The 25180-nt window shown below is 41.5% G+C and overlaps 3 protein-coding genes across 14 annotated transcripts in view; 2 read left to right on the top strand and 1 right to left on the bottom strand.

Moving 5' to 3' along the window:
* Window positions 1-1796: 1796 nt before the first annotated feature.
* Window positions 1797-4503, bottom strand: LOC108047328 (separin homolog sep-1). The gene is made up of 7 exons (XM_017127462.2): window positions 4349-4503; window positions 4089-4284; window positions 3561-4032; window positions 3144-3503; window positions 2726-3024; window positions 2335-2660; window positions 1797-2177 (listed from the first exon to the last, which is right to left on the bottom strand). Exons 1-7 carry the CDS (start codon window positions 4419-4421, stop codon window positions 1999-2001), a joined length of 1905 nt encoding a protein of 634 aa, XP_016982951.1. The 5' UTR covers window positions 4422-4503; the 3' UTR covers window positions 1797-1998.
* A 1873-nt stretch (window positions 4504-6376) lies between these two features.
* LOC123037438 lies at window positions 6377-10720 on the top strand. Its single transcript, XM_044458098.1, has 3 exons — window positions 6377-6708; window positions 7105-8210; window positions 10614-10720. The coding sequence occupies exons 2-3, from the start codon at window positions 8145-8147 to the stop codon at window positions 10710-10712; spliced, it is 165 nt and encodes a 54-aa protein (XP_044314033.1). The 5' UTR covers window positions 6377-6708; window positions 7105-8144; the 3' UTR covers window positions 10713-10720.
* Window positions 10721-10824: 104 nt separating this feature from the next.
* LOC108047327 overlaps window positions 10825-25180 on the top strand; it is an 87862-nt gene continuing 73506 nt past the window's right edge. For 3 of the 12 annotated variants that reach the window (XM_044458096.1, XM_044458094.1, XM_044458089.1), the window contains exons 1-11: window positions 10825-10931; window positions 11491-11684; window positions 11785-11903; window positions 15963-16161; window positions 16391-16546; window positions 16608-16912; window positions 17699-18045; window positions 18116-18540; window positions 19896-20064; window positions 20124-20372; window positions 20436-20565. In XM_044458096.1, coding sequence (XP_044314031.1) covers window positions 10825-10931; window positions 11491-11684; window positions 11785-11903; window positions 15963-16161; window positions 16391-16546; window positions 16608-16912; window positions 17699-18045; window positions 18116-18540; window positions 19896-20064; window positions 20124-20372; window positions 20436-20565 — 2400 coding nt within the window. Of the gene's footprint in view, window positions 10932-11490; window positions 11685-11784; window positions 11904-13783; window positions 13808-15947; window positions 16162-16390; window positions 16547-16607; window positions 16913-17698; window positions 18046-18115; window positions 18541-19633; window positions 19691-19895; window positions 20065-20123; window positions 20373-20435; window positions 20566-25180 lie in introns of all 12 variants that reach the window. The other 9 variants (XM_044458091.1, XM_044458093.1, XM_044458092.1 and 6 more) reach the window with 9 other exon arrangements.

The raw sequence follows: 25180 nt of genomic DNA, 5'->3' as shown, positions 1-25180 counted from the left end.
GATTAGAAACAAATTAAATAAAATATGAAGATTTTTCTCTCGAGTGATATGATCCCCATGCCTCAGTTAACCATGTTTGCATCAACCAACAAGTTTTTTTAATTGCCTTACATACTCATTATTTGCCATATTTTAACTTATATATATATATATTTATTGTTTATATTTATTTATTTATTTTATGCATGTCTTTTTACGGTTTAATTTAAGAAATGGTTTATATATCTAGTTATTAATAAAATTTTATAATGTTTTGCTAAGGTGAAAAGTGGCCGCAGCTAGCGTTGTCTTATAATGTAGAGTAGCACTTGTTAAAGGGGTCGCTCAGGCTGTTAAGCGCTGAGGATATGAGCGACCATTGGTAGGGTGGGCAAGACCAGGACCTCCACAACATCCAGGGAGGCGAAAAGGAGAAGTCAGCCAAAATGGGAAAGTAGGGAATATAAAGTGATGATTTAATGTGTGTGTTTTCTCTAACCCGGTTTCAGTTTGGTGATGCACGCGAGTATCTAGTTATTATTAGGGAAGGCATTCCGAGGTAACAGCAAGACCATCACACCCATAGCCGAAGAGCCAGAGCCGGATATATTTTTTCGCGTGCGCTGGTATCTCGAGACAACATCCAGCCTGATTTGTATTAATAAGTGTAGCGGTTCGTTACTCTCCTTCTTTTTGTTTTTTCCTTTTTTTTTCTAATTCTTTTTCCCTTTTCCCCGCCACCCCCCCCCCCCCCCCTGTCCCCGTTGCACGATTCTCGTGTATGTGGGGGTGTGGCATGCACCTCGGATTTGCTGCCCCTACGGGTGCTAATTTGATTTAGCTCGCTGCATGGGCACGGCATTGAGACATCAGGCCGAAGGACGAAGGACACTGGCCCATCCGCCCATCCCAGCTATTGGTAACCCATAAAGTTAGGGAAGCGCGCCGAGGTGTGTCTGCTGCGCGTTTTTTATGGCATGCTAATCGGGGCCAAACAAATACATATTACGCATACGCCGCGTGCTCGATGATGATTTGTTTGAATTTTTGCGAAAAGGAGTTCTCGTGCCTCAAGGGTTGGGCCTAATTAACGAATGTGTGTCATAATGCGACAGGCGTTAGTAGGTCAAGTAGATGCGATGCTGGGCGGTTGGAGGTCGGTCGCCGCAGGTTCAGTGGGGGAAAAGCTTTGGCCAAAAGGACAACCCGAGGATGAGGACTAGGACGAGGACGAGGACGAGGACGGGAAAGAGGTGAGAAGGGATGAGTCGCGATTTTGGAGAGCGAATGGAGGGCGACAAACGAGTGCGAGTAAATAAATAGATGGGCGTTTCTGGCCATTCAGATTCACATTACACATTCGCCCCGCAGCCCTGGGTGTGGGATAATCTCTTCTCGCATTCAATTTATTTTGCAATTTTATAAATTCTCAATGTTTCCACTCTATCTTTCTCTCTGACTGTCGTGTGCACCTCACTTTCACTTTTTTCCTTTCCTCACCCACATTTCGAATTGTACTCGAATTAACGTTTTTCACTCCATGTTCTTGCACAGGCAATGTAAGAATGAATCTCTACTCTCTCTCTCTGGCATGATTCGAATTAAAGCAAACGAAAACTCTAACCTTAATCAATTAATCTAAAAAATCCATAAACGGTTAAAAGTTCCAACAACCAAAACACAATGTACAAAGCCTAAACATGTTTAAAACTCCTACTTAAACAACAAACTTAACCGAAATCAAGGAAACTGCTAGTTAAAGTGCTAAATCTATAAAGAAACATCACCAAATCTTCCAAATAAATATTAAAGGTAAGTGCTTTAGAATTTTTTCTTAATATACATCGATGTACTGGTTTATTCCTATGATTCTGAGTGTTACAACTTTTAATGCAATCTTATGAGCACCACTTTCCACTTGAATGAAGTAGTTCAATTTAATAGGATTATTATACATGGTTCCTTTTGCTAAACAATTGCCTTAGAGAGATCGACTCCACGACAAACACACGAATTTTGCTATAAAGGCATCTTTTCCACGGCCAAATTCCATGCGGGCAGGCCGCGGCACACGTAAATGCAGCAGTTGTAGGTATTCGGCTCCACCTTTCCCTGCTGCACCAGCGACATTATAGAGCACAAGCTGCCTAGATGATAGTTGGGTTCATCGCTCATTGTAGTCGTGGTTTTCACCTTTCCTGAAACAAATAATTGTTTTTAAATAGGATTATCATCGAGGGTTTTAAAAGGTTATTTTTGTATGGTTACGGGTTGGAGCAAGTTATTATAAAGTCTACTATAAAAGGTATTAGATAACCCTTTGAATATCCTTTATTCTTCGAACTTAAGACCCACCTTTTATAATGCCACTTTTGAGCCAGGGCACTCGATCAATTTGCGTCCACGGAATTACTTGTTTATTTCCCGGAGCCAACCAGAGACTTAATACTGTCACCGAAACTGTATCCATATTGCCATCCAGTGCAGGCATTAAAGTGCCCACTATCGAGGGGCACTGCGCTCCGTGGTAATAATCATGGGCTCCATACAGCGCGCTATACAAGCCAGTGCTTAGCATGCGCGTAGAATCGCATCCAAATAGAAAGACCACACTTTGAACTCGGGCTCGAGAAATCGTGCGTCCATTGACGTACTGCAGCCCAGAACCGTGACCAGCATAGCTAAAAATTACAAAAGAATTGATTAGTTTGGCACAGGAACATACGCTTAGAAAACCCCAGCTTACACAAAACAATCCGACTGCAGGGCCTGCTTTAATACCACCTCCTCGTTGGGCACTGTTTCGAAAAGATGCTGCCATTGGGAGAGCCAGTACTCAAAGAAGCTACGCAGTCTGCGGCCGGAGTTCACCAAATCCGCATCCGGATTAATTATGCACATGCCTTGTTTGATGTTCGTAGTGTAGTAGCCATGGCTTATGTTTGATTTGTGAATCTGGAACAAACGCCATAGACAATGCAGTGATTTGATGCGGGTGAACTCCTGAACGGTGACTAGCTGCTCCCAATGAAAATGGTCTAGGCGCTAAAAAAAAATAGTTAAAATTTAGCCAGGACTAAATAAAATATAGTTAAAAACTGGACCAGTTTTAAAAGTAAAGACTTGGTGAAGTGAAAGATTGAGATATTTCATTATTAGACTACCTCATCGACCACCAGGATGGTGGGAAATCTCCTGCCAACCAGCGGCTGTCGCTCCTCTACTTGATTCCATTCGCTGGCGAATTCCTTAAGCATATCGTACACCGATTGGATCTCGTTTTCGTTGCTGGATAACTCATAACATATCAGCTTGAGATTCGCGGAGTCTAGTCGATTGGCATGTAGAGCAGCTTGGGAAAGCAATACCCGCTGGTGAGTGCTCCACTGATTCAGCAGGCAGAAATCATCTACGCGACTATAGATGATCTTGGCTTGTTTTTGGGCACCACTACAGTCGTAACGTTTTCCAAAGAACAAAAAGGAATAGGGAGAGATAATGTCTCGAAAATTGGCTTGAAGTTTCTGAAGGAGATTAAGAATTAAGATGATGAATTTTATAGGTCTTAACCTCGAACTCACTTGCAGAAAGGTGTCAAAAACTTTTAGCTCCTCCCAATATTTTTGCTTAGCCTCCTTGCTCTTCACATTTAGGGGATCCACGGTGACCACTCGCCTGAATCTTTCCACCATTGTGCTGTATTCCCGGAAGAGATTGGCCATGTTACTGCCAGCAAATCTCAGGCCAATGGGACCGAGCTGGGGGCTTCGGCAGTGGCGGAGCAAGCTGAGATATATGGCTCCATCGCTGGCCATGATCTCGTTGAATACGGAGTAGGTGGTGGCGGGATTGAAGCTCTTGCAGAGATGCAGGATGCACCATTCGTCGGGCATTCTATGACATATATCCATAATGCGGGTTAGGCCCTCTGTGGGGTTCTGTGAACCCTCTAGAAAGTCCATGTAGTCCAAGTCCTCTTCGGTTGGCATCTCAGGCGGTTTCTGCTGCTCCACTTGCTGGAGATGCTTAATGATATTCCTTAGGAATTTCTTGCTAAGAATAATGTTTATTAAAAGTATGAATCTTAAGAGATTTATCTGTTATCCCACCTTTTAAAGTCCCCTTTTTCCTGGTTAGAGGCCGATTTCATCAGCTCCTGCGTTGTGGGTCTCCGTTTTTCCAGTTCAGCCGCTTCGGTGATATAACGCATGTCGGTGGCATGGAACTGGGCTTTAACCTGGTAGTAAATAGAATGCTCCACATTGCCATTGCGATATTCCTCATCGGCGCGAAGTAAATAGTATTCTAAAATGAAAACAAACAAGGATCAAAAAAAATTGAAACGAAATTTTTGCAGTTTTTAACCCACCCTTCGCCTCGGGGCCCACATCCGCACTGCTCACACCAGCCAGTATATTTCCCTCACGCCCCTCCTCCAGCATTTCCTCGTATTTATTTGCTATTTATTTAATTGTTTATTTTCAAACTCTGGCGGCGTCGTGTTTTTCCAATCCACAAGTTGCTTTCTCCCCCTCCTCCTAAAACGATGACGATAATTACGTTGCCTCTTTAACCAACACTGAACTATCGATAGGCGATGGTTTGCGCGGAGGAACCAGTTCATTGCTGGTGTATTTTTTAGTGTCTTTTTTCGAATTTCGCGGTTAAAACCTTGCTCACTAAAAATTAAAGAACAATGTGGCGAAATAAAAATTAATTAGTTATAATATAAATGAGGGTGGAATTGAGTAAATTAAAATTTATGCAGCTTTGAGTTATTTAATAATTCAATTAATTTGACTGTTTGGCTAAACAACCTAATTTATTGGCACAACATTTTTTTCTCAAGAATTCAATTAAATTTGTCTTAATTGCACTCAATCAATTAGTTTTCAAATACTGTAGACATCACAGCTTTTATTACAACTCGTTTTAGGTGGTTGCTGCCTGAAAAAGCTCTTTTTGTTGTTGTTTACGGCCATTCATTCATAAAAACATGAATCGAGATGAAAAGGTGCAAGAGATTGCAGGTTGGCCGGAAAACAGATGTTAGGGTTGCCACCCGGCCCAAATAAGGATGAGCAGCGGAATCTGCGCAGCAACCACACCCTCTGAAAGGAGCCTTAAAACCATTGAAATATTGTTAAGAATAGTTTTTGGTCAGATTTAAAATACATTTTACTCAGACCTTTTTTTAAATTTTCTCTTTACTTATACTTGTTACACAAAACATTCGTTTGGTGACCCCTAATTTTTGGCAACCCTAAACCACACCCTCCAGTTGCCCTATAAAGCCTTACGCAACAACAATAGACAGGAACCCACACACACACACAGATGGCCAATTATTGCAGCCATGAACAAAACCAACAACATTTTTTGGCCATTTTTGGTTAAATTTTCAACTACCACTTTTTGTAGGTTTTTTTTGTGTAGTTTTTGATGTTGATTTTGCTGCTGTGACGCGAATTTTGAGCTCTGCCGCTGCCTCTGCCGCCGTCAGCTGCAAGCTGCAGTTTTCTAATGACGTCTTTTGAAGGCAGCGTGAGATAACGGTACTTAACCGATGTGAGTGGGTGGCTCGCCCTTTAATTTTACTTGCCACGCCTCTTTTTCATATACTATATTACACCGTTGTTTTGAACCAAAAGATAAATATATATTAATTTATTTAAAAAGTTTTTTTTTTAATTTAAAAACAATTGAATTCAAACGCTCAGAGCGAATAATTACCGTTAGAGAAGCTGCAGCTGGTCGCTGTCTTGACTTAACGAAAGTTTCGTTAAATATTGAAATGACGCAGGAGCAAAAAGTCATTCTCTCTGTCTCTGCTGACGGCAACGTTAACGGAGGCAGCGAAGCCGGCGTCAGCATCCCTTCTACTTATTAATTTTGATGTTGCTTTTCACTTTTACTTTGTGGCATGTGGAACGTGCTGCTTCGAACTTTTGCTAGTGTTGGAAAATAGAGGCGGACATTAATTGGGAATTTCTCGGTTGATTGGCATGCTTAAAAAGGAAACCACCCACACCTTTAGCCCCCTTAACCCAACCACCCCCCATTTTATTCACAGGGATATACCCTTTATGTTTTTTGACTGCATTATTGATGTCGCCAACTCGGCACGTTCGTTGTCCTTTCCGCCTAGCAAATTATAACATTAATATTACATTAACACACACACATACGCATACATATGCATCGGGGAGACATTAAAACTTTCGCACACAGGAGCACATGTAACGGAGGACCAAAAACAACAAAAGCAGAGCCACCCCAAAAAAGGAGAGTGTGTGTGCGTTGGTGTGTGTGTGTGGCACACATTCCAACAGTTGCAGCGACGTTGCTGCCAGCTGCGAAGTCGACGTCGCAGTTGGCGTCGCAGCATCCCTTTGCATTTGAGCGACAACTCAAAACGAATTTCGAAGTCGACGTCGACGGTTGTGTCGCTTTTTTCTTGCTTCAAAAAATAATAATAACCTAAACAAAATAAAGCTCTCAACTATAATCTTAGAAGAAGAAAAAATACAATATATAAAAAACAAAAACCAAAGCTTAAAAATAAAGAAAATTCCTAAGAAAAGCCATTGATAAAAATAACCGAAAAAGTGTAGCATACTTTTGTGCTCGAGTGGAAAAACGCCCACGAGGCAGACGAAAATGAATTAATGAAGTATAATTGAAATAATAAACATTGCCAAGCAAGAAATGGCATTTAAGTAAATTAAGGTGTGGTGATTTATGCAACTTTTTTGAGGCACACACGCAGCGAAAAGAGCGGTGGAGGGGGGGGGATGGTGAAGGGGGGTCAAAGCCACTGCACATACTTCTAAGCTAAGCCCACACACAGACACACACACACTAGCACGAGTGAGAGGAGCAGAAGAAGAAGAGGCAGTGCAGAAGGCATACAAAATAAAGGATAACGACGAAAAACCAAGAAAGAAATCGAAATTAAAATATAAGCCTGTAGGAAAGGGAGATGGGGGAGCAATTTTCGGCTGTCGCTGTAATTCGACGCTCATCTCCTGCTCTACATTGCTCTCTTTCTCCGCTCTTCCTCTTCTCGGCTCTGCTCCTCTCCCGTTTCGTCAAGTGAAAACATTTCGTTTGGGCTTCGTTAAGTTTTGTAGGTATTTTGGCTACACGAAAATACATAGCGCCTTCATCCTGCTCGTTTCGTGGCGAAAAAAGGAAAACCTCGAATTTTCCAGCCCAAAATTACTAAAAAAAACACTGTAAATTCGTCTAAAATATAGTGAAAAGTGATCCTTCAAGAATATAACAAATTGATTTTGAAAATATACGAAAAAACAGGCCAAACGCGAATTTTTTTTCGGTGGGCCGCGAAAGGCGTTGCCAAATCAAAGGCCACAGGATAAAACAACAAGGCCCTAACTAAAATCCAAACTAAATCCTAATCACAGGCACTGAACCAAGAGGAAAACCTAAAAATAATAAAGATATAATCAAATTAAAATATACAAAAATTAATCATACGCACCGTTTAAAAGCACCAAGTGAAAAACTGACTAGAAGCTAAAACGATAAAGAGAAGCAAAGAAAATAAAGAACAAACAAAGGAATAAAACCTTTCCGAGAAGGAGCAAAAGCAGCAGCATCAGCAAGAACATTCTGCTGCATAAATAATACACTCGACACACGCATACGTATACGCCATATAGGCCAGGACATACCAGCAGGATACCATACTCGCACACACACACGGATGAGCAGGACGTGCTCCTGTTCTATTATTTAACTGCTTTCAACGTCAGCAGCACGTTCAACCCGACGAAAGTCGATTGAAAGCCGCTTTCAACGGACCCAGCATCCCTCGCTCGCTCTCCAAAAACAAAAAATAGAGAGAGAGTTCTTTGTTTGCCAGTGTGTGTGCGACAGCAGGAGCGACGTCAACGTCAATCCGCTCAATATTTATACATTGAACCGAGTCTCCTGGCCCACGAGTCGCGGCCCTCACAACGCAGACGCTCCTGGTCCTCCTACTTTGGGCCCAAAATAAATAACATCTGACAGCTGCCCGAGTCCTGAAAGCACTTAACGGGCAGTGAAAAAAGGGAGAACGAGTCAACGCGAATTGCGATACAATTTCCATAGGAAAACATCAACCAAACTGAACGCGATCTTAAAACAAAAACAAAACAATGGGCGCCAAGGAAAGTGTCGAGGCAGCCGCCAAAATGAACGCCGATGGTTGGGGCCATGTGGAGGTGTGTATTATTATTTATAAAACAAAACAAAAAACAATTTGATCGCTTATCCATAAATCCTGCTCCATTATATTCCAAACTACCAAAATAAACAAAAGTTTTGTATCGTAATAGTATTTAAAAAGTCATAAAAAGCATCCATATATATCCTACCTTTAAATGGTTGGATATATAATTTACAAAGAATTTACATAAAACAGAATCGTAATTTTTACTCCTTTATAATAAATGGAATTATGAAAACAGCAATATTGATCAGTTGAAAATCTAAAATCTAAATTTCAACTTTTTATACTTGTTGACAGAGGTATTTTTTTTAATCATTTTGAAATTTATAAAAGCCATCAAGTAAATATCAATCTTGTCGAAATAGCAGTGTACTACAATTGAAATTTAAATGTCGTAAGAAACTTTTTTGCTGTCAACATTAATTTACCTTCTTATTTTACTTTTCACAGAAGTCCATAATCTTAATATTCCAAAAACCTCCAAATAACTTGTATGAATTAGTCGCCCAACAAGGTCATAACTTTTTAAGAATCACAAAAAACTGCCACAACAAATTGTTATGTTAACAAGAGCCTCTTCTTTCACTCTTTCACCCGAAAGCATCCATAAAAGTCCCCCTAATATTGTCAACAACTTGATGATCCATTTCGTGTGTCGCCCATCGCAACAATGTGTGTCAGACAGACGATCCCAATTGCAATTCTAATGAGAGTGGGGCGAAGCGAGAGTGGATTGATTTTAAAAATAAATTAGACAACAACACGTGCACCACCCAGCACGCGAACAGAGAGCACCGAGAAGACGGTCCCATTTCCCCCATTTTCCATTTTCCATTTTCACTCCCATAACCATTCCGGATTCCCATTGGGGTTCCCATGGTCCACTTGACGATCGCAAGCGTGCATGATGCTCGACCATATCTCGCCAGAGATCTGATCTCTTGGGCGACCGGAGAGCTCCATGTGGGCGTTATGGCGCTCTCGAGACGCCAAGAGATCCGAAAAAAAGAGACTACAAATCCCAGAGATGAAAATTCGTTGTGATTTCGATTTTCTTGCGAGTCGATTAGTTGAGTCTGCGGCGTGCATTTGTGATGTTGTTTTGGCTTTTTCAAGATCTCGTCAGCCCCGATCCGTAAACCGCAATTCGAACCGTTCGGAAGCCGGCAGCTGAATGGCCAAAACCGATTCATAAAACAGGTGTCTGTGTGTGTCGCCCTCTGGGTCAAAAGATGTAAACAAAATTAGCTATATATATCGTATTTATATATATAAATCGCTATAATAGCCATTGAAATGTGCTTCTGTGCTAGTGAACAACAAATGTGGCCAACATATGGGCCAGACTGGGAATATTTATAAAATTTAATCCACATAAAAATAAAATGTGCCCCATCGCAACTCAGATTTTGCATCACTTCGGAGTGCAATGTCTGCGGGAGGTGTTCAAGAAAATCAAACGTGAAACTTCAAAGCACATTTTCCGCTTTTCATCGTTTGGCTTGAGTTATGCATCGCTTTTGTTTTTGACACCTACACAACTTTTGTGGCGGTGGAGGGGAAATATTGCTGCACCAGCGTTCGCACCTCTTGGTCTGGCTTGATGATAATAAACTGTGGCGTGGGTTGCTTCAACGCTTTAATCTTACAAAGCCAAGCAGCCAAAGACCTGAAACTTGTTGTGCAGCCTCCGTTGCAGATATTTTGAATGTTTTTGAAATTTATTGCTGCTTAGAGATTGCTTAAGAAGGTCTTTAGCATAATTCTTCCACTTCCCACTTCTATTACCTATTTTTAAAGACCAATTTGCCCAAACCAAGTAGCTAAAAATTTAAAAAAATAGTATTACGGGTCAAATAAAACGAAAGTTATTCAATTTATATCTTAATGTATTTCCAAAGTGAAGAAAATTTAAAATATACAAATAATAAGTTTCAAAATGTTTAGACATTCAAGAATACATTTTTAGAATAATAAACAAAATTAGTGATCCAAAAAAAAGTTAAGAAAATGTATTCAAAATGAGTGGATTTGTTCATTTTAAAGTATTCAAAATTACGTAAAGTTTTTCAGACTAAGATCGTTATTCTAAAAAATTGTTATTTCGAAACCGGTGAATCATAGCTGAATTTATTATTATGTCTCAATACTGCTTAGTTAGCATAAAAGTAATTTTTTAGAAAATGTATTGATTTAAAAATCTATTTATCCAAAACTGGAAATGTTTTCTAAGGGAGACTTATTGTTTTTGTAAGGGTTGTGCTAGATTTTCATTTATGTTTCTTAATCGAAAGACTTTAAAGTCTTTACTAAATTAACAATACATACATATTTAAAAACAAGAAAAAGTATAAACCAGTATTTACAATTGTCAACTATTCTTAATTATTTACAGCGATCGAGTCGCTACCACAACCATCGGCACAACCAGCGCTCACAGTCGCTGAATCGCGGACAGGCGCTTTCGCAGGCGGACGTGAGCGGCATGTGGTGACATCGGGGTGCCTCTGGTAAAGGTGAGATCACATTGGTTCCCCCCGCAAATCCCCGGCAGAAACTAATCCCATCTTCCTGCAGGATCTGCGGCAAGCTGCGCCAACTGCGCCATGGGTAACAAACTGAGCTGCTCCTGTGCCCCGCTGATGCGCAAGGCCTATCGCTATGAGGATTCGCCCTGGCAGAGCTCCCGTCGCCGCGACGGTCATCTTCTGAGGTGGGTTTTGGTCCTAGCTCTCCGAACTGAACCACTCTTTTGGCCCGACTTTGTTTATGTTCTCTGACTGCCGAAACGGGGCTGCAACCACCACCGCCACTACCAACTACTGAACCACAATTGAATTCGCTCTTTCGATAACTTTTTTCAATCCAACTAATTGTGTTCTTCTTCTGGTTTTTCTTTCTTTCACAAAAAAAAAAAATATATATGATACAATTTACCAACTACAACTTACGACAAAATCGAAACAATTACACCTCAAAACCACACACAAATTGATGCGGCCAAACCTCCAAACCACCACAACAACTACAAATGTATCCTGCTTCAACTTTTCCTTCCCACCTACGACTGCAACAACAAAATCCAACTTTAACAACAAAATGTGTTTCTTTGTTTTTTCCAATATTTCCTCTCCAATCTCCAACCCAAAACAAAAATCTAATTGTGCACCAAATCTAAATTCGAATCGGAATCGAAATCGAATCTCCAATCAATCCAAAACAAACAAAAACCAACCACCATCCATTGTTGAAACTTAATTAACCAACGATAGTTCGTTCAGGTTGTGGGCAGAGGTCTTCCATGTGTCAGCCAGCGGAGCCGGCACCGTCAAGTGGCAACAAGTGTCCGAGGATTTGGTTCCTGTGAACATCACCTGCATTCAGGACTCGCCCGAGTGCATCTTTCACATCACCGCGTACAACAGTCAGGTGGACAAGATACTCGATGTGAGACTTGTGCAGCCAGGTGAGTGCACATTGTTGGGCGTCATTTGAACGGGCAACTCATCCGTATCCGTATCCGCATCCCAATCTGAATCCCAACCCCGATCCGGCCACCCCTTTAGGTACACGCATTGGCCAGGCATCGGAGTGCTTCGTCTACTGGAAGGATCCCATGACCAACGACACCTGGGGCCTCAACTTCACGTCGCCCATCGACGCCAAACAGTTCCGCGAGTGCTGTGTAAGTATTCTCTTACGGTCTGGCAAAGCAAACATTTTCGCATAGCGACGACAACAACAATGCCAACCCATAAAAAACGAAAAAAAAAAATACCATTCTTTAAAACAAAAACAGCCAAAGAAAAAAAAAAAAAAAAAATGAAAATTAATTCAAAACCAACCTCAACTGATACCGATACCGAAATATACCGAAAAACCTCAGCCACCCCACAACTAATACAGCAACACTAACAGAGGTCTGGCGGCGAGCTGTAATCATGCCCGCCAGCTGGAGCACTCAGCTGAGCCACCATCCCCGAACCACTGCCAGAACCACTAGAACCACCGAACCACTGAACCACCGAACCAAGCCAAAAAAACCGAACCACCCACCCACAAGAAACACTCTCGACACACAGACTAACACTAGAAACACTGAAAGAACCAAGGTGCCGACCAAGATGGTGACGACCAAAATGATAACGATAATGATTATGATGTTGATGCTGCCGCTGACGACGATGATAATGATGGTTATGAGCCAGTTGATGTTTGCTTTGCATATAAAACACACATCTCTCTAGCTATATACTTTTAATATCCACAATCAATCTCAAGGTTCAGTGCCGCAAGCACTCGAACAATCTGAAGATGAAATCACAATTAAGCTCTTCATTCGCCTCACTATCACCGCAGTCACGGTCACTGTCATAGTCACAGTCACATACTACGTTTATGCCAAGCACAACTTCATATTATTTATGTTTAAACCTAAAAATGACCATGGTCGAATCAAAAAACCAAAAGTCAATAACATTTTAAAGGTATTCCATGAAAAAGAAATGTATCCAATTTTATATTTGATATTAAAAAGCTAAATTCTATATCAATTCTATTACCTTTTGACAAACAATACCTTTTTAATAAATGTCCTTTTCCTTACCTCACCATTTTCAACAATTTAGAGCGAAATTATTAAAGATGATTTTATTAAAAATCGCCTAAAATTTGGCAATTTGAAAAACAAATTTGATTTTAATATGGTGAGACTTGAAGTAAACTAAACTAAATTTTCAAAGTTGGCATAAACACAGTAAAAATCACTGAACCATCACAGTCTCCCTGCATAAATTCTCTAAAAAAAACACTCACCGATACATAAATCTTCCTTGTACTCGCTAATTAGTTGGAAAACTTGACGAATTTAACAAATTGGTTCGCTGAAAATTTAAAACAATTTTATCGTTTGTTTGTTTAGTTTTGAAAACTTTATTGAGTTGTATGTGGAAATTTGCGTTCTTCGTTTTCTATTTTATATCCATTGAGAAATTTGGCCAAGTAAAGTATAATCGTAGTATTTAAAAAGACACACTCACACACATGCAAACACAAGCACACATACAGAGACATGCACCTGAAAAACAATCAAAAGAAAAATCATTTTGTAGTCAGAAATTGAGGGAGAAATGTGAAAGATGTGCAAAAGTTTTAATGAGTTTCTGTCCGTTATAAGTCCCTAAGCCTTCGAGACTGTGAAAACTTAACAAGCTGTAAATATTCCATGAAATTATTTAATTATAAACCATTACTGTGATAATGTACATAAACGAACCCATTTAATTGTCTAATAATTGTCTATTAATATGATAATCAGAAACTGATATTAAGTTTAGCTAAGATTCACCCCTCTGTACTACTTAATTTCTGACCTATTCATCCATAAAGCTACCATCTCAATAAACACATTTCAAACTGAAACTTGAACCCATCTATATACACACTTACCATACGCCTATTAATATATAGATTCTAATATAATGTAGTCAGACTGAACTATCTGGACTAGCCAAGTCTAATAATTGTTTCATTTTCTTTTCTTACTTTGCGCATCATTTGTTGCAGGTGTCTTACATTGTAAAAAAATACGTTAGTATCGCTTCATATTGTTTCTTTTCCACTGTGTACAGTGTACAACCAACACAGCCACACACCACTGAATAATTCTTGTTTCACCTAAGTGTCGTTTGATCGCCGAGAAAGATAATACCAATAATAATATCCATGTAAAAGTTCACCCTCCCCAAAGCGAATATCTCTGTTCAATCCGAAATGTCGGGCATGAGTAAGATCCTTCCATAAGTGTTTCACACCACAACAACCACATACTGAGTGTCGTAATTGTTGTAAACTTTTCTGCTCTATGTGTCCACCCACCACAGCCACCCAACCACCACCCACCAGCCCCAATTTTCCACCCACTCTCTCGCTTTCACTCTCAGTGTTCAGAAATCTCACCTGAAGTTGCCGGTCCTAGGACTCATTTGTAAATGTGACTCATCCAAGTGCGAAGATGAACAGCGAAACTATCCGATAACACTGAACGCAGACAGACACACGCCACACACATACACACACACACAACCACACACACACACACACACACTAAAATTTGTTAAATGTATTTATATTATATATTCTTTCATTTCTTTTTCTCTCTTCTAATCATTTTTCGAAATCATTGTCGAAACACGCCAAAACTCAAAAACTATAAATCCTTCGAAATATTTCATTTGTAATGCATTTCATTTCGTACTTCAATTCGAAACATTTTCAAAAACAACCGATACCAAAATGAAAACCGACGGATATTTCTTTCGAAATTTATGAATGAATAAACACGCAACTCCAACAAACAACCAAAACAAAACTCAACAACAACTCAACTACAACAACAATACCAATAACCCCCCGAATATTAACATTTTGAATGTACACCACGATTCTCTCTGAAATCTATTCTATATATGATCCCCCCGTTTTCCCCCCTTCGAAATGCTATTATTATCTAACAATAATTTTATTTAACTACTCTAAATATATATTTATGTATGTATAAATATATTTTCAACTCGATTCGTTTGCATTTCACGTGTGCCACAAACCCAAAAAAAACCTAAAACCAAACTAAAATTCCGAATATGAAAATGAAATTAAATGAAAATCCATGTAAATTAAAAACAATAATTTGAACCCAATGATGATCGATGAATGATGTATATAACTGTGGAATCGTACAAATGAAAATGCAAAAGAAAAACGCAAAACGCTTTAAAACAATCGCACGTATCCTCTACTACAATACCGTTACCTATCCCCTACAATCCGTTTCCGACGAGCCCTAATCCGATCCTTCGATCCCGATCCCGATTCCGATCCCGATAATCCCGATCCAACCTCTACCACTCCGAGATCCCATGCAAGTGGGCGGTTTACGAATCGAAGCAATTTTCAAAAATCAGAACCAGTATCACTCCAATGAGAGCTATAGTTAGAGCCAGAAGTAGTGGAAGATATAGCGTATATATTCTTGGAGCATCATTTATCGCCTCGAAGGCGGCTTCCATGGAGGTTTCTGAAACCAACTCGAATCCAGGCGAATGGAACATAGTTATATTCAAGCAACGCACATGCTTACAATAAATTGTTAAAGTTAACCCCAATCAAAGTTGTATAATCAAAAGAAATGTTAACGTTAGGCTAAGTCAATGTTCAGCTGAAACAAAGCTATATCGCTATATAGAACAATCAAGTTATCAGTTACTAAATTGCGCCTAGCGCTGAGAAGAGAGATAAAAACAAGATCCTAAACGGCCAAACTGCTGTAACTATAGCAAAACCTATAAAGCTCGTTTGTGTCCCACACACACTCTACTACTTCCTAAAGAAACTGCTTTCACTATCTAGATATTGTACCAAAGTAGAACAACAAGGCTTTCAGCACCCAAAGTCAAGCTTCAAACTCTTCTTCCTGCACCCTCTATATATCTGCTACTCGTAGAAGTTCTCTTCGATATTTCAAAACACCATCCAGTAACCAACACACAGACACGCCAATTTCGCCGAGCTGTAAAAAAAAGGCAGCTCGAGCCAAAGATCTCCTCAGAGATACCCAGTTGATCCTCGATCCTGGTGGCTAGATAAAAAGTAGTGAGAGTGAGACAGAGTAGACAGAGGAGAAACCGCACACACAGAACCTTGTAATCCCAATCAACTAACCTAATGATAGTGCGACGTTTTACAGTCGCCTTCTTTCAAATTTTCACGAAAGGCCTCGTCGTCGTACTCGCTGAAATTGGACCCCCCCGGCAAGGGCAAGGTGAAGGCCAAGCGAAAGCCGCTCAGCACTCCGGCGTCGCCGTCGCGCGTCCGCCAGGAGCCCCAGTGCACCTGCATGTCCGCCGAGCAGTATGCGCGCCTGCGCACCGATCCCCGTGTTAGAGGTGAGAACTGAACAACTCCACAAATCAGACCCCTAAGCTATATCGTTGCCCCGGTGAGAGATATGCAATGCCCCGGAAGGGGTGCAGTTTTACTTCTTTTTTTTGTGTTTTTTGTTTCCCGACACCTATGTTTGTAACTCGAACATTTTGCGAACTCAGTGCTTAGCGACTAGGCGACAAGATCCACCGCATCCCCACCCATCAAAACTCACCGCCATCCTCATTGCAGGTTCATCCACCCTGCCGCGAAACGTTGGTTCGCACCGAATCACCGACGTCGATGGTCAGCAGCAGGTGGGCTCCGGAAAAGTGGTCAGTGCGGTGAGCAGCACCTCGTTGTACGACAACGTGGCCAGCGGAGGGCCAGGAACAGGCCAGGGATCAGGTGAGTCACTGGCCCAGCTCCCCTGGAATCAAATCTAATGACTGATTGATCTCCCATTTAGATACTTTGCCGCGTCAGATGAAGGGCGGCCAGCAGGACAGACAGGATGTGGCCAGTGCCGGAGTGAACACCAACACTCCGGGCGTAATTGTTACCGGCGTGGGCAACGTCGGATCCGATATGTGCGGCCAGAACCACGTGGGCTCACAGGTGGGCAACGATGACCCGAACGCGTGCCAAATGGACATGGATCTATCCAAGAGCGAGGGCACTCAGGCCGGCGGAGGACTGCACCAGAGCGTGGGCACCTGCACCTCCTCCTCCAAGGGAACTGGCACCCGCAACAAGGACTTTGGCGATGATATGGTTAGTTTGCTGCCAAATCCAAAACATACACACAGAAAAGGGATGTAGAATTGAGAATAAGAAGGAACGCATTTGCGTACATTCGAAATTAATCTTTAAACTATCTTTAGACTGCTAAAAAGCCTTTAATACTCTCCAAAATATTCTAAACTGATTAACTACTGCTTTTAATTTCAAGTCAAAGTTTTTATATCGCCACAGCTTGAGATACAAATTATTAGTATAAAACTGAAACCTAGAAAAAAAGAATTAAAAAGATTTGAAATTAAAAAAATCTTGCTTAGAATCAAAACCAACTGGTTTAATTCAAAATTCTACCATTTCTATGCTCAGAAGTATGATATGTATATATTTGACTTCAAGAAAAATTAATAACATAACATATTATTGTTATGCCACAGTAACGATTTGTTTCAAATAAAACAAAACTATTCGTTTCTTAGTGAGATGAATGATATAGATGTCTGATAAACATATATATAAATTCTTAAGTCTAGTGAAACAGTAAAGATAGCAATAGGGAACATCTCACAAAGCTTTCTGGAAGTAACTAAAGTTATTATGTTACTATTAAATTATAGATATCATAATTGAGAAACAATAAAATATAGATAGATTATATCGAATAGGGGCTGCAGCAGAATGTAAAATACCTATCTTATATCTGCCAAAGTCTGCTTTTAAATCACCTTTCTGTGTGTGCCCCAATCGGGCTCTATCACCCACATACCACTTTCCACGTACCACTTACCATTTACAACTGGCACTCCCACTTTTCACCCACAGACACGCGACGCGCACTCGCACGACATGCACCAGCATAACGTAATCAACAACAACACCCGGCGGAAGACCAAGAGCACCGAGGACATGAACGTGGACACCAGCACCCTGAAGCGCAGCATGCTGAAGCCGATGCCCAGCACCGAGTCGCCGGTGACCTCGCCGGAGATGGGGCGTCGGCGTTACAACTACTACAACGCGAACGCGGCCCAGACACTGGGCCACCCCCCGCACATGCACCAGCATGGAATGGCCATGGGAATGGGCGGCGGGGGCGGAGGTCACCACATCATGAACAACAACACGATGGGCCGTGCCAGCAGTCAGTCGTCGCGCTTCTCCGGCTCGAGGTGGGTGTTTGTTATCCGTATTCTCGTGAAATATATGCGGCTTACTCAATGGAGTTGCTTATCCCCGCAGATCCTCGCATGAAATCGGACGTGGCTATCCGCCGCGTAATCTCTACTTGGAGCTGGAGCGAGAGAGGAGCTGCATCGAGGGTTCGCCGCCCTCGGACAACGTGATGTTCGACAACCAGTGCTATGCGACCACTCCGAGCTCCAGCAATGGCAACTCGGACCAGGATCAATCCTACGGCCAGCAGCAATCCTCGGGCCAGCATTCCCAGCAGCAGCAGCAGCAGGGACCGCCACAGCGATCCTCGCGCCACCAGCACCACCATCAGCAGGCCCCCAATGTGACACCCACTCCGGGCTCGCCCACTTCGCGGCTGCTCCTCGAGTACGAGATGCATCTGAGGAACACCCTGGCCAAGGGCATGGACGCCGAGTCCTACAGTCTGCACACTTTCGAGGCCCTGCTCTCGCAGAGCATGGAGAATCTGGGTGAGCTGCCTGGATATACTCCATGGTTTATCCCATGTCTTTGTTACCTTTTTCGGTTAGCTCTTCTTTTGTTCTCGTTGTTGTGGTAGCTGAACGTTTTGTTTTCCCTTCCTTTCGCTTCGCTGCTTAATTGAATTTCTTTCTTAATTAGCTTTTGGGTAGCGAAACTCACTGGGAACCGTATCAACATCAACCTGTCAGTCAGTCAGCTAGTCAGCCAGTCCGCGGAAGCCAATCGAACCCATGTCAGCGGCCTAATCAAGTCGGGTTCTCTTTTTGCTCTGTTTTTGGGGGCAGGTGGATTGCCTAGGAATGGCTTGATAATCTGATTAAATGGGAATGAGAATGCTTAGCGGAAATGGAATGTTGAATGTTGTAATTGAGAAGGATTGGTTAGGGCTTGAAAGCGGTACAAAGAAATTTAATCGAAAATGTGGAGAATAGAATGTTATGTCAGGAAATCACTTTGCTCATTGTTGAAAAGATTGAATCATTTTGTTTCTTAGGACTTAAATTGCGAAAACTCAGTTTAAAACCTCATGATATTATATGATGACAATCTATTAAAAAAGAATTAAGCTTTTGTCTATAAGATGAAAACTTATTTTTGATTTAAAACATTAAAAGCAGATAAGAATATTTTAGCTAGATCATCAGCGTATTTTGGTTTAACCAATAAAATTATTTTAATTGGAATTTGTTTCATCTTGTCTTATTTAACTAGAAGATTCTGGTATAACTCAAACGTTTTGTGGCAGATTTGAGTTAAAGTAATTCAGATTAGTGAGCTAAGAGCGTATTGCTATTATTTACTTTAAGTGTCTTAGTGTGTGAGAATTTTCTGATTTACTCTAGTTGTGCAGCTAACCTTCTCCAACTAACTTTGAATCTTCAACTTGCTATTTAATTTTTCTAAAATTTATGTATTTTTGCCAATATTTATCACTCAATTTATTTAATAATATACCATAATTGCTATCCATATCACATCATGTATTACTCATCCATTACTCTCCTCGCATTGCCCACCGACACATCAACAACCAATAACTACAATAATAAAAAACCACAACAATCCAACAACCATCATCAGAATTCGCTGAAAGCCTACCCGGATCGAACCAGCGCAGCCCATATCCACTTCGTAGGCGTAAGTAGTTCCATTCTGAATCCGCACGATCTTTCCAGACTCAGTGATCTAGCTTTATTTCACCCGATCTCGATTCGATGCGAATCGAAGCCATAAATCGATTGTATTTGCCTGCCCTAGATTTTGGAATGCCTTCAACTAGGACTGAATTTGCCTTATTAAAATATAGCAAAACTAACTAGATTTTATGATATTTTACCCACAGCCAATGCCAAATCTTCCACATTGCCATTGCCGCCACATCGACCATTATCTACTATTCGTGACAAAGAACGAGATCGCGATCGTGATGGTTACTACAGTGATCGCAATGAGTTGATTAGGGAAAGGGAACGAGAACGCGATCGTGGCTATCTATCGGATCATAATTCCAGGTGAGTTATATGGAAAATGAAAAGAAAGTTCTTGCTAATTTTGTTGATTTTTCTAATAGTTTCTCCAACTCGCGTTGCGCCTCTTGCATTGGCGAATCGGCTCGGGCCCAGTGGTTCCGTCACTCGGATGGCTGGCGTTCCGGCAGCTCCACAATTGGCTCCGGATCTGGTCATGGCATGATGACCCAACAGGTTCCTGGTTCCGGGCACAAACGATCGCCCTGGGACTCGCTGCCTTCTTTAAGGCAGGACAGCAGCCTCAACGATTCGGGCTACAAGAGTGCTCGTGCCGATTCCCTAGAACAACGGTTCGTATTTACATATATATTTGTATAATTTAAAATTATTGCATTATTAATAATACATTTTAGTGCCGAGTTCATTCGTCAGGATAGTTTGCGATCAGAGTATCTAAGCGATCGCGAGTCACGCTACGGAATTGTTCAACAGGCTTCCATCGAGAGCACCGATTCGAGGATGTGCTATCTAACTTCTTCTGAGGTGAGCTCCCTTCCTTGAAGGCTATTCATTTGAAATGTATTATATGTTGTGTGAATGTGTACTTTAGGAGGCAAAATGTGCATAGGAAATCCGAGTTTCATTAGATTCTTATTATATTTTCATACCACCTAAACTATTATTTTTAGCCTTAATAGTTATCAAGAAAAAGTAAGTAATACTTTAAAGATCAATGGGAGTTTTTCCTTTAAAAATAAATATCTTTAAATTCTTCAAATTTAAATATAAAATGACATAGTGATTTGCTCTCTTTTCAATATGTCAAAATTAAATATAAAATGAGGTCGTTTTAAATCTACAAAAAAGTAGTTCATCAATTAAGTTTCTATATAACTAAGTTGTATAATTTAAGTTTTCAATTTATGGGATACAAAAAGGCTTTTTGTCGTCTTATGATAAATTGGCTAACAATATTAAAATAGTCCATTTAGGACTATTCCGTTTTGAATTAAATTTTAAAATCATTAAAGCCGGTCACCACTCTAAAGCCATAAATAAAATTCATAAAAGTAATGGAAAATATGCAATGAAGTATATAAATTACCTTCCATAACTTTTTTACCGACAGAAGAAGTATCCCCAAGGAGCAGCTTCCTTGACCTCACCCACATAAATATTACATTATTCACCTTAAGTAAGCGCCACCAACAAGAAACGAGAAAGTCCCCACTCTAAATATTGCATTACCCACTCCAAATGGACTGCCACGAAATGTAATTTCCCATTCCCAGAGAATGCAATTTCTTAAACCGAACGCTCAGCATTCGTCATAAGCCAGCATCCGACATCAATTGCTCAAACTCAAATTCAAATTCAAATTCTCGTTGGCTGGTGCCTCGTGCTTTCTCTTCCCTGCTCTGCCCTTTGACCCCTCGACCCTTCGATCCGCCCAATTGTGGGCTGTGCTATTTATAGAGAGGCAACTGGGTCAACAGTAGCAGCAGAAGCTGTAACACTAACAGCACCGACTCCTCTACCTTTAAATGTTAAAGCCCGGCAGAGCAGAAGCCGCTGTTAGTCGAGTGTGTTTCTTTGATGGCGGATATATGATACACTATACATATATATATATATGGCCTAGGTACACATAAATATATGCCTTTTATATGTATTTGCTTATTCAAAGCCGAAAAACGGCTGGGCAAATGAGAAGGGAAAGTCAACTGCAGCATAAATGATATTTTTAGTTGCAGCCCCAAAGCTGACCCAGTTTACGTTGATTAAAAACAAACTGCCATCCACACACACACACACACATTTGAACACTCGAACACCTAGAGAGCAGGACAGGCGCAGGACTCCCAAGCCAACAACAGGATGTAAAGCCCCGAAATACTTTCTCTTTTTGCTTTTTGTATTTTTTTGTATTTAACTTCCTGGGATGATAGATGGCTTTATGATGATGATGATGATGAAGCTCTTTCTCCCTTAGCCGGTTACGCCTCTTTTGCGTGGGCGTGGCCCCTGCACATGCATATTAATTGGCCACTCAAGGAATTTGTCTAGTTAGTGCCAAATTTATATGTCGCCTTGACACTAATGAGCCCTGCAACTCTACTTGCATTTTGGCGGAGCGCGGGGATTCCATTGTTACACTGACACATAAATGGGGGAACTGGATTTTTGCGCTCTCGATGGCAACCACCCACCACCCCCAACAGGCTTTTCCAGCTTTTCTGCAGCGGCGCATGCGCTTTGGTGGCCCTCTCTTTTCGGCATCGTTGGCTGAGTTTTCCAGGCTTTCCCTTTTCCAGCTGCGAAAGCTTCTCTTTCGCCGCTGCTGCTGCTGCTGCTGCTGCCGCTGCTACTGCCACTGCTGCTCTGCCGCTTTTCGCTGCTGCGATTTCCCAGTGCCGTTCGCGCTCCGCTCCGCTTGCCGCTGTCATTGCTGCTCTGCTGTTTTGCTGGCGCTGCTCTAACTTTTGCTCTGTCGTTTTATAATCAACCGAAATTCGGCGGAGCATGTGTGTGAGTGTGTGCGTGGTGCGTACGTGTGTGTGCGTGCGCGTGCCAGATTTGCAACTTACGAAAATATTGCAATAAATAAAGTTTGCGGGAGCCAAAAGGCGGCCAGAACTTGCTGCGAGAGTTTTCACCCATCCCGTTGACACACCACACAGTCAAAGCCAAAGCCAACCGCCTGCCACAATGGAAAATTGTGTATAAAAAATTGTTTTAAAATTCAGCCATCGAGCGGCAGTAACTGCAATTTTCCTCTCCTACATGTACACCGTACATGTGTGTGTGTGTGAGTGAGCGCCGCTCGAAAGTATGCAACGTGTGGAAAAATTCGCTTTATTGCAATTTTGTAGAACGTGAAAGACAGACAGCAAATAGCAACCAGCAGCAGCAGCAACAACAATCAACCAGCAGCAGAAGCAGCAGCAGCATCATCATCACCATCGTCATCATCCACTGCCACCAGAACTCTACACGACAATAATAATAACAATAAAAGGAGCTACAAGCACGTTAAGCAAGTAAATGTCAATAAAAAAGAAAAGCGGCCCAATAATGTCTGACAGTGAGTGAGTGAGTGTTTTATGTGTTTTTGTGTGTCAAGCTGCGATTAAACGCTTGGTTAATCCCTCCCAAAGACCCGCTCAAGTTGCTCAGTTGCTCGGTTTGCCCAAATGCGAGATGTGGCCCCCCCTTGCCAACCATTCACATGATAATAAAAGTAAATCTGCCACAAACACAAACAACCTCTCACGCACACAGTGCGTATGCGTAATGTTGTTAAAACGGGAGAATGGGACAACGTGGCGTATGCGTGATGCGAACACAAATCTCAGCCTAATGCACCTCCGGCCAGCTTTCAATTAGTCCCTGCCTCAATCGACAAACTGCAAAAGTAAGCCCCAAGAAAGGCTCTGTTACAAAATAGAGCAAAAACTCGGCCAAATGCGATTAAGCAGAACCCACGTTTTCTTCTGTCACGTGCATAGAATGTATAGAATGAGTGTGTGCGTAGATGTTGTGTTTTGATAAGCCAGCAAAGTTTTCTATTGCAAATGTGTTTGTGGCCGGCGGCGATGTTTGTGCGGTCTTTCTATGGCTGCCCGAAAAATGGCAACCATTGATAAATAAGTATAGTGATAATGGTAATGATAGAGGCATTAGATAAACTGTATGGAAATGGAGGGGAAAGGATTGAAAGGGTCTACTATTCCCAATTGATTCGCAGGCTAAGCCCTGGCCATTAGTGGTTTCACCCCAAAGGCATGTTCCTTCCTTCTCATTTCCGTCCCAGCCGGAGACTACTGTATTTGGGCGCTGAGCAAACACAGCTAAAAGTGCTGGGCAATGTTTGAATAATGTAAATAGCCTGCTACCAGTCTTAACATGCCGCTGAAAGCTTCGTGAAAGCTTCTCTGTTAAGTGAGCGAAGGAAGGTGTGGGCTAAGGGACGGGGGGTGGCGAATGTCCTTTGAGGGGGATTTAAAAGCTTTGCGCTGTCCACAGGATGTGGCAATGTGCAAAGCGGTGAGGGGCCAGCGGCACAGGGAAATACCAAACCGGGCTGCTGTTAAGCTCCTTATGAGCCCCTGTAATGGGAGAGTCCTGTCCGCTGGTGTGGGCGAGTGTGTTCCTGCCATTTGATGAATTTTCCACAGAGGTTCCCCCTTTTAATTGTGAATTTTCGATACAATTTCTGTGTGACCCCACTCTATCAGTTGCATGGACTTCATTAGCAGCTGAAATATTGAGCTGATTGGATAGATGGCTTTTGATGTCATATTTTTTTGCTGGGCAAAAATAGTTTTGGACCCAAAAAATTCTGCTGATAATATAATTTGACTAAACTGTCAGCTCATTGTGTGCATTCAACGTTTTTTCTCGCCAACAGCAGCAGAAAGTTTTTATGACACTTTGGCAGGCCAAACTTTTTTCCTCTTTTTTTTGTTTTTTTTCGGGGAAAATTGAATGATAAAGTTTTTCATCCCACTCCCTGTCGTATTGATTACAACTTTTGCATTTGGCATTCAGCTCGATTGGCGTAATGAGCTTGCATAATTTAAAGTACCTACTTAAATATTTACAATATTGACATTCGCTTTATTTGCATTTGCCCACCCCGTAACAAAAAGGACGATTCCCCGGGCAGTTCGCGGCCATCGGAATGATCAATCAAATTGATTAATTACCCCCCATGAAGCGACAACACAAACAACACCAAATTGAACACATTTTAAATGCGTGGCAAGACATTAATTTATGCGACTTTGTGGTTTTTCTGACTGACACCAAAAGGGACCTCCCCGAAAACCAAGAAAAAAAATGGAAGAATCCTGGGAGGATGACATTCATTAGGCTAAGAACAGCTATCGAAAAGGACCTGGAGACGATTTGGGGAAAAGAAAAACTGTGTAAACACATAAGCCACTTTGGACCAGTTTAGGATTCTGCCTTCCCATCCTGTTTGTAAGATGGCTTTGCTCATTAGCTTTATGTCCTTATCGGGGGAATTCCCTTTTTAATTTTGTTTAATTTTCATTTTCGCACCTTTTTTTTCTGATTCACTGCCTCCATTTCCACCCGCTGATATCATTAGGGCAAATTGATGAGAGCGCTGCCAAACAGCTGAGGCCCCGCA

Source organism: Drosophila rhopaloa, unplaced genomic scaffold (assembly GCF_018152115.1).
Source record: "Drosophila rhopaloa isolate 14029-0021.01 unplaced genomic scaffold, ASM1815211v1 contig_163, whole genome shotgun sequence".
Lineage (NCBI taxonomy): Eukaryota > Metazoa > Arthropoda > Insecta > Diptera > Drosophilidae > Drosophila > Drosophila rhopaloa.
Note: the sequence above shows the minus strand (reverse complement) of the source record. Positions and strands in the feature narration are given on the sequence as shown.